The 8,986-nt window shown below is 38.9% G+C and overlaps 2 protein-coding genes across 4 annotated transcripts in view; one reads left to right on the top strand and one right to left on the bottom strand.

Moving 5' to 3' along the window:
• Positions 1 to 1,989, top strand: part of pkn2a (protein kinase N2a) — a 43,950-nt gene extending 41,961 nt beyond the window's left edge. For all 3 annotated transcript variants that reach the window (XM_061693094.1, XM_061693092.1, XM_061693093.1), the window contains 2 exons: positions 688 to 768; positions 990 to 1,989. In XM_061693094.1, the coding sequence (XP_061549078.1) occupies positions 688 to 768; positions 990 to 1,193 (285 nt within the window). In that variant the 3' untranslated portion in view covers positions 1,194 to 1,989. The remainder of the gene's footprint in view (positions 1 to 687; positions 769 to 989) is intronic.
• A 2,898-nt stretch (positions 1,990 to 4,887) lies between these two features.
• Positions 4,888 to 8,986, bottom strand: part of gtf2b (general transcription factor IIB) — a 19,601-nt gene continuing 15,502 nt past the window's right edge. The window contains exons 6-7 of the mRNA XM_061693095.1: positions 7,145 to 7,426; positions 4,888 to 5,353 (exon numbers count right to left, since the gene is read on the bottom strand). Of these exons, the coding sequence (XP_061549079.1) occupies positions 5,220 to 5,353; positions 7,145 to 7,426 (416 nt within the window). The 3' untranslated portion in view covers positions 4,888 to 5,219. The remainder of the gene's footprint in view (positions 5,354 to 7,144; positions 7,427 to 8,986) is intronic.

Genomic DNA, 8,986 nt, shown 5'->3' on the forward strand with positions numbered 1-8,986 from the left:
CAATGGAGAAGTGCTCACTAACACAGATTTGGACAGATTTGTGAACAATGTTAAAGATAAATAGGGTTGCTATTTTTGTTTGTTTGTCTGGTTTTTTTTAAGTTCAGATCATGAAAAATATTAGCAAAAACAAATAAAAAAATTTTCAGTGTATGTGCCTTGGTTCAGTAAAGGTTTGGGAAACTGATTTAGACTATCATGAAAAACGTTTTTCCTATCAGTAGTTAAATAGAAAAAAGTGAAATTCATAGTTTTTTAAAATATATATATATATATATATATATATATATATATATATATATATATAGTCACCACACTTCACAAAGTGAAATATTTCATGATTTCTTTTTCTTGGGATAGGCTCCAGCACACCTGCAACCCTGGTGAGTTTAGGTGGTACAGAAAATGGATGGATAATTACGATTATAGCTTACAGATAATGAAAATTTCACCATCTGAAGAGATTTTATATTACATAAAAATGAATTAAAATTAGTTTTACTATAGAAAATTAGGGAGGACTTGGCATTCGGATACAGTTGTTTTTTGAATTGAACTTCTGAAATACTGTATATGAACTACGATATTCACTTTTTATTTTATTTTAGTTGCACCTGCATACAGTATGTACTGTACATTCTTTTTGACATTTGCGTTCATATTTCCTATCATCACTTGTGTGTTCAGCTTTTAAGGAGAAGTCCGGAGCGTCGTCTTGGAGCAGGCGAAAGTGACGCGGAGGATGTCAAGAAACACTTATTCTTCAGAGTAAGGAATTCAAATAAAATGCACTTAAAATATCTCCTTCGAATCAAAGTATACTAAAAACTCGACTTAAAATCCCTGTATGGTGAGTAGGGAATGAGTGAATGATACCGGCCAGAGTCATTCGCTCATTCCCTAAACCCTCATCATTATATAAAGATTTTTAAGTGGACTTCATATGGAACTATCTGGTACAATCACCCACTCTCTCACTTTGCGTACAGAACATGGACTGGAACGGCCTTATGTCCAAGAAAGTGAAGCCCCCGTTCGTGCCCACCATCCAGGGCGCTAACGACGTCAGCAACTTTGACGACGAATTCACCTCGGAGGCGCCCATCCTGACCCCGCCCAGGGAGCCACGGGTGCTCAATTCGGACGAGCAGAACATGTTCTCTGATTTTGATTACATCGCTGACTGGTGTTAGCGCCGCACATGCGACGACAACGCTTATACGTGATTACAACCTTTCTGTACAATAATGTGTGAGGGATCAAAGACGCTTCCCTGAGGAATCCCTATTTTTTTAAAAATCATGAAGAATTTTTTTAACGGAAAAACAAACTTGTTGGAGAAACTAGAGGAGGATGGAGCATGCTGTCTGACCACTGAGAATGTTTTTCATATGAACTCTGAGACTGGAGATGGCAATCCCGATCATTTGTTGACACTTATTCATGGTCTCCTTTTGTGTTTTGAATGTGTACAGTTGGTTCAGTGGTATATTTTATTGCAGTGTGTTCATGCTCAAGGATTATGATCTCCTCTGTCAAAACTGGCATTCAGTCAATTTAAAGGAAAAAGTGCTAAAAGCACCACTGAAGCCCAACAACACATCTTGACTACTATTTTTTTTTGTCCAGTTTTTTTTTATCTTATGAATTCAGCAGCTGTCCATCCAGTGTTATGACACACAGTTAAAAAAAAAAAAAAAATCCTTCATATTCTTGGATTTTAATTTTTTTTTTTTAAACTCCAGCTTGGGAATTGAGAGAGTTGAAATGATATCATTAAAAAAAAAAAGCCTTCGGGTTAGTGGTTCTCAAACTAGGGGTCCACAAAATAATCAGCAATAAATGTCATATTTAAAAAATATAAATAAATAAAGGGGGCATACCTATATATAAGTGCACCAGTAATACAAACATGATGAACCAATTAATTACTCCTCCCTACCTTAGCTTTGGCCCAATTAAAAGCTCAGAAATGATTGTGAGGTCTCGTCGCGTATATTTGACATAATTGCAAAAAATCTTTTTTCTTTTTTTTTTTTTTTTTTTTTTTTTTAAAGAACTAAAAGCAGATTACAGGACTAGTCTTACTTTAACAGAACTGTATTTTTCCAAGAATAATCCTATGTTTTAGAGAGTAAAGGTGTCATTTCTGGAATCAAAAGGTATAGGAGAATACATTTGTACTTTTGAAATTCACTTGTTAAAATATGGCTTTCATCCCCTTTATACTTTATTCTCACAAGATTACAACTTTTTTTCCCAACACAATATTGTTAGCCAAGTAGCATACTTGTATGTTTTGATTGTTTTTGGCAAACTAGAAAAAAATCATTCTACAAAGTCCAGTTGCCTCCATTCAACCTTAGCAGATTTACAAAAACCTAAAGAAAAAACTATTTCTCGCAAGTGCATTGGTGTTTTTTGTTTTATTTAGATCGTGGCAGTATGTTAAAAAATGACGGCAATCGTGCTATTAGGCTAACGGTATGACTGTTGATGTAGTGTGGCATTACTTGGGGGGGGGGGGATTCTTAAGCTGTGACAACTTTCGCTTACAAATATCAATTTATTGTAACATTGACTTTTTTTTCCATGAAGATAGGCAACTTTTTAAATTCCTATGGCATTTAGGTACACATGGTAGTTATGTTTGATTAGCATCAGGATCATGATGGGGGTCCTTTGGAGGGAAACAAAAAAATCCCCTTGGACCCTAAAAGTTCGAGAACCCTTGGCCACATGTGATCCAAACGTTTTTTTTTTTTTTTTAAATTAAACCCTGTGGGTGAGCAGAGTTCCGTCAGCTCTGGCCTGACAAAATTTTTCTTTGTTACCTCAGTTAACATGACTCACAGCTATTCCACCAAATTACCGTATGAATTTTGTATGTTGTACACAAATGCTTAAGACCAATCAAGTGGAAACCTGTTCAAATGCTTCCCTCACTGTCTGGGGACGCATTTGTCAATTTGCATGGTTCCGGCGTGTGTGTGTGTGTGTGTGTGTGTGTGTGTGTGTATATATATATATATATATATATACACACACACACACACACACACGTTTGTCCACAATGAAGCTGAAAGCTCTAATTCTATCAATAGCCTTAGATTAGTTCTTAATGGAAATAGATTGTACAGTTATTTTTTTCTTTTTACTCCTTGTCCACGTTACCAAAACAGATACAAATGGTACATCAATATATATTCAAGTCACAACTGATGCTCTTCTACCTGGTGTAAAAAAAAAAAAAAAGTTATTTTTGCAGTCATTGTGTTGCCTATCATAAATGCACAAATTAAACAATAGTGGAATTATGTGAATATATGTTTCCCAAAATTTGAGCAAGGGCATGTTTATTTTCTACCTTGAAAAAATCTCATAGCACACCACCGAACCAATGTTACAAAAAAAAAAGTTATTTGTAGTACATACAGTCGGGCAACAAAGTATTTAGTCAGCCACCAGTTCTGCAAGTTCTCCCACTTAAAAAGATGTGAGGCTTGTAATTTTCATCATAGGTAAACCTCACCTATGAGAGACAAAATGAGAAAAACATTTTTGAAATAATTAGCAAACTATGGTGGAAAATAAGTATTTGGTCAATAACAAAAGTTCATCTCAATACTTTGTTATATACCCTTTGTTGGCAATGACAGAGGTCAAACATTTTCTGTAAGTCTTCACAAGGTTTTCACACACTGTTGCTGGTATTTGGGCCCATCCCTCCATGCAGCTCTCCTCTAGAGCAGTGATGTTTTGGGGCTGTCGCTAGGCAACACAGACTTTCAACTCCCTTTAAAGATTTTCTATGGAGTTGAGATCTGGAGACTGGCTAGGGCACTCCAGGACCTTGGAATGCTTCTTACAAAGCCACTCCTTCGTTGCCCTGGCGTTGTGTTTGGGATCATTTTCATGCTGAGAGACCCAGCCACGTTTCATCTTCAATGCCCTTGCTGATGGAAGGAGATTTTCACTCAAGATACATTCTTTTACACTGAGCAGTCGTTCTGGTCCCTTTGCAGATAAACAGCCCCAAAGCATGATGTTTCCATCCCCACGCTTCACAGTAGGTATGGTGTTCTTTGGATGCAACTCAGCATTCTTTCTCCGCCAAACATGAATTTTTACCAAAAGGTTTCATCTGACCATATGACATTCTCCCAATCCTCTTCTGGATCATCCAAATGCTCACTAGCAAACTTTAAGGGGCCTGGACATGTACTGGCTTAAACAGGGGTACACATCTGGCACTGCAGGTTTTGAGTCTCTGGCGGTGTAGTGCGTTACTTAGGGTAGCCTTCGTTACTTTGGTCCCAGCTCTCTGCAGGTCATTCACTAGGTCCCCCGGTGTGGTTCTGGGATTTTTGACCCCACGGGGTGAGATCTTGCGTGGACCCCCAGATCGAGAGAGATTATCAGTGGTCTTATATGTCTTTCATTTTCTAATAATTGCTCCTACAGTTGATTTCGTCACACCAAGCTGCTTACCTATATTTTTGTTTCTGGCATCCTTTGACAGCTCTTTGGTCTTGGCCATAGTGGAGTTTGGAGTGTGACTGTTTAAGGTTGTGGACAGGTGTCTTTTATACTGATGAGTTCAAACAGGTGGAAGTTACAGCTCTGTGAGAGCCAGAAACCTTGCTTGTTTGTAGGTGACCAAATATTTTCCCACCATAATTTGCTAATAAATTCTTTAAAAAATCAGCCCCGTTTTTGTCTCTCAAAGGTGAGGTATACCTATGATGAAAATTACAGGCCTCACTCATCTTTTCAAGTGGGAGAACTTGCACAATTTGTGGCTGACTACATATTTTTTTGGCCCATTGTAAATATTTCCCAGAATCTGCGATTTAGCTGCTGTTCAATCCATAGAAAAAGGTGATCTTTAGTCTCAATTCCAATGAAAGGTTTTATTTTTTTTTTAAATTACAGTTCAAACAAAACAGGAGAACACTTTCCTACAAAAAATGGATGTATACAGTATGAAAGCAGCCTAAAATTGCAAGCACTTTCCCCACTTGAACATGTCCGTCAACGGGTACAGTTCTTCTCTCACAATCACTGGAATGTGTGTGTCCACGTGTCTGCTGTGAGGGTGCCTTGACAAAGGCTTGAAATTTTGGGTACAAGAAAAACCAACGACAAAAAAAAAAAGAAAAAAAGGAGCAATGGTGAAAGTAGCAGACAATGTCGTCCTGCTGGAGGAGATCATCTTTTCACAGTTGGGGCAGCTTGTCGACAGGTGTGTCGAATTTGAAGTCCGGAGGGAAAAGTTCTGCGGCGCGAGGGTAGATGAGCCGGTACGACTGTCGGATAGTGACGTCTGCAACACCGGCGATGTCTCCAATTTCTGTGGAAGCAAAAACACTAATTAGGGTGATTACCTTCTATGCATGTAAAGCTATTTATTCAATTGGGTACGCCAGTTTTCCTCAACCTTTACTGAGCCAAGGCACATATTTGACATTAGAAAACTCACAGCACACCACCACACGAAAACGTCCCAAAAAAACTATACACTGAACTTATCTCGTCTAGTGAACAAGCATTTAATTGTTCTGCCTATCACTATACTTCGATAGCATAAATAGATTGAATAAACAGTCAATAAAAAGTCAACCCCTGCCTGTTTCCATTTTTCTCGAACATGCTATGATGCCACAAATGCCCCAGCAAAGAGGAAAGTAGTAATTAATTTCAAGGAAGTATGTTAAAATCAACATCAACAACATTTACCTATAAGGAGAACTAAACTAAAAAAAAATATTTCACAAACACATTTTAGCAAGTTTGGGTTCAAACCATCAAGTCATCAACCTGTGGTTAAGCTAGTTATCACAGCATAAACGGAGTCCACTACCCGTTTTCTGGGTTGCTCACGTGATGTTCACAATGCAAGCAGGAGAGCAGTTGTGACTTCAATTTCGGTTGACAGCAGAAGGCGATATTACAAAACATGGCGGCCGGATAAAAATTGAGGAATTCATCTGTTTAATTCTTATTTCATAAACACAATATCAACGTATTCTTGCAGGGAAAAACGGGAGGGGTGGCACCCCTTTAAAAATAAAACGCTAACGAGTTGATTGTGGGGGGGACAAAATGCACACACAAATGCTGTAAGGAATCTCTGTAACAACCCATACTAAACCTATCTTATCTGTCGAGATGTAGCCCTTCAATATACAGTAGCTCCTCAACACCAATTACGACTTTCATATTAGCCAAGGCTTTGGTGTCACCTTGAGGCATCTTGGAGTGTTATAGAAATAAAACAAATAGGTAAAGGTGAATAGTGAACCCCGAGGAGGTTAAATGTATAGTTGTTACCTTGACTTGTGACCCAAACTTACGTTTTTCGAGAGACAACCCCTATCGCTGACTATTTGTTTTGTCTTGAGTTGTGAGTAAAATTTTAACTTATGAGCACTAGATTGTGAGCAAACATCACAACAAGCACCAGTTTCAAATATAGTGAAACATCCTTCAAAAATTGGCCAAGTGTTTGTCTCAAGCAATTTATTGTCACTACCAGTTTAAGTTTACGGGAAAACTACACATAAATAAGAACAATTACATAACCTTGTCTTTGTCTGACGAAAGACTGTTAGCCTAATGCTAACACACAAACAATATGTCAAAGGAGCTAAACAAAACTACCATCCCATGTTGTTAAGAAAAAATAAAAATAAAAAAAATACTACTTTACCCTTTTTGAAAACTGACTGCATGACTGCATAAACTGTGACTATCTTTGTGTATTTACATATACTGTCCTCTGGTGGCGAAGACGCACACACCAGGAGTCACTCTAATGATTTTAAGCATGAAATCATGATATACAAACTGTTTACATTCGTACTTAAGTCATTTCTGTTTTTAAAGCGTACAATACTGTAAAGCATGATTTTTGTCATTAAAAACAAGTTACAAACGTTTTTGGAGGGGCTAGAACGGATTAAAGGCATTTCCATTCCTTTCAATGGGGAAAGATGATTTCAGATACATCTTCTGAGTTACGAGCGTGGTTAAGGAACAAATTAAACTTGTTAGTCAAGGCACCACTGTATAGTTAAATAACGATCATCTCATCATTAATTTTTTAGTATAACGCCAGTCCAGGCCCAAAGCCATACGTCACCTTTCTGCGTCTTCTTCTCGGCGGAGGCCTGCGAAGCCATGTAGATGGCGGCGGCAGCCACGGAGATGGGGCTCCTGCCGGGCACCAGGTCCAGCTCCACGGCCTTCATGGCGATGTAAGTGGCGGCCATCTGCACCTGCTTGGGCAGGCCTAGGTTGGAGCAGAAGCGGGACATAAAGTCTCCAGTGGTAATCAGGTCCACGCTGGTCTCCAGGGCCTTCAGGATCAGCTTGAAGCAGCGGCCGATCTCCTTCTTGGAGATGCGGGACACAGCGCAGATCTCTGTGGACCAACACGGATGCCATGATAAATAAAACATTTCCATAGGTAATTATTTGTGCATTTCTACTAATAAAACCGATATTGAATCAAAATCAAACAATCTCAACCTTAAGAATCGTAATCGAATCGTGAGGTTCTTAACATTGCCCAGCTCTAATAATGCTTTCGCGTTACACTGCTTAGCATGTTGCTAGAGTTCTGTTATTTCCGACTATCTCTGGGGCAGCGAATGTGCCAGTGATTTGTGATTGGATGAGTGAGTCAGGGGGCAGGAAGCAGGAGGAAGAAGAGCTTGAGTGCGTGAGAGAGATAAAAGCTGACGATTGAGGGAAATACTAGCAATGTTTATTTTGTTGTGATTATGGCCATTTTCAAAATGTAATTTTCATTTTGCAATGAAGAGGTTGTTGATTGCCCAGTGCTCGCCCTCGGCTATTCATTCAAGATGCTGCTACAATAATTTATGTAATTTCCCGTATATAATGCGCTCCACTCAAGTATAATGGGGACCCTCAAGACAGACTCCAAAAATCAGGAAAATCCTGTGTATAATGCGCACCCATGACATCCTATCCATTGATATATTTATATGCCATAAATGTATGTAATGATCCCCTCCTAATATATTTATCTAATTAAGTCTGATCAGTTTCATTCTTAGTACTAAGACTGGCTTGTGCTTTAATACTATATGTATTACTGTGACGCACCCTAGTGCTTAATTTTAACAATGTAGCTTTCCAGAGGTATTTTCCAAAAATACAATGCTAAAAATTGGTTTGTACGCGTGAATAACTGTTGACAATGATGATCAAGAATGTTGACAGCACGAGCACGGGAAGCGATGCACCGGTCAGAATTAGGCTTTACACCAGTGGTCCCCAAACTACGGCCCGCCTCCACATTTGGCCCGGCCCCCTGAACAATACCAGAGACGTATTATGATTGTTTTTTTCAGTCTGGCCACGCGATCAAGACTAATACACAAATAGAACGTGACATTCTATTCCACCCTTCTGCAGTCTGTGCCCCTATCTGAACCCCCCACCCCCAGAAAAAAAAATCCTAGACTCGCCCCTATCAAACAGAACAGAATAATGGCGAAAAGGTTAGGAAAGAGAAAAATGTATTCAGAATGCAGGGTATTTAACCTGCAGTGGACAAACTATTATTATTATTTGTTCAATGCAAAGAAAAGGCTGTTTGTCTCATCTGTCGAGAGGCGGTGGCGGTATTCAAAGAATACAATCTGCGCCAACACTATGAATCCCGTCACAAAGACAAGTATGATAGCTTGCAAGGTCAAATGCGAGCAGGTAAACTCTCAAAGCTAAAAGGTGGACTGTTAGCTCAGCAGAATACATTTTACGTATTTCCTGACTTTTTTTATGTGAAGATCCGGAAAGTGTTATTAATATTTGGTTATGTGTTGCTTTCTGGAAAACAAATGTTTTCTGTTTAGGGATCCCTGCGATCGCCACGCTTTTTCTGTTACAAACTGACCCCGGCCCCCCATCAGAGAAGGGAAAAGTTATGTGGCCCTCTCAGGAAAATGTTTGG

The sequence above is a fragment of the Phycodurus eques genome, chromosome 13, assembly GCF_024500275.1.
Source record: "Phycodurus eques isolate BA_2022a chromosome 13, UOR_Pequ_1.1, whole genome shotgun sequence".
Lineage (NCBI taxonomy): Eukaryota > Metazoa > Chordata > Actinopteri > Syngnathiformes > Syngnathidae > Phycodurus > Phycodurus eques.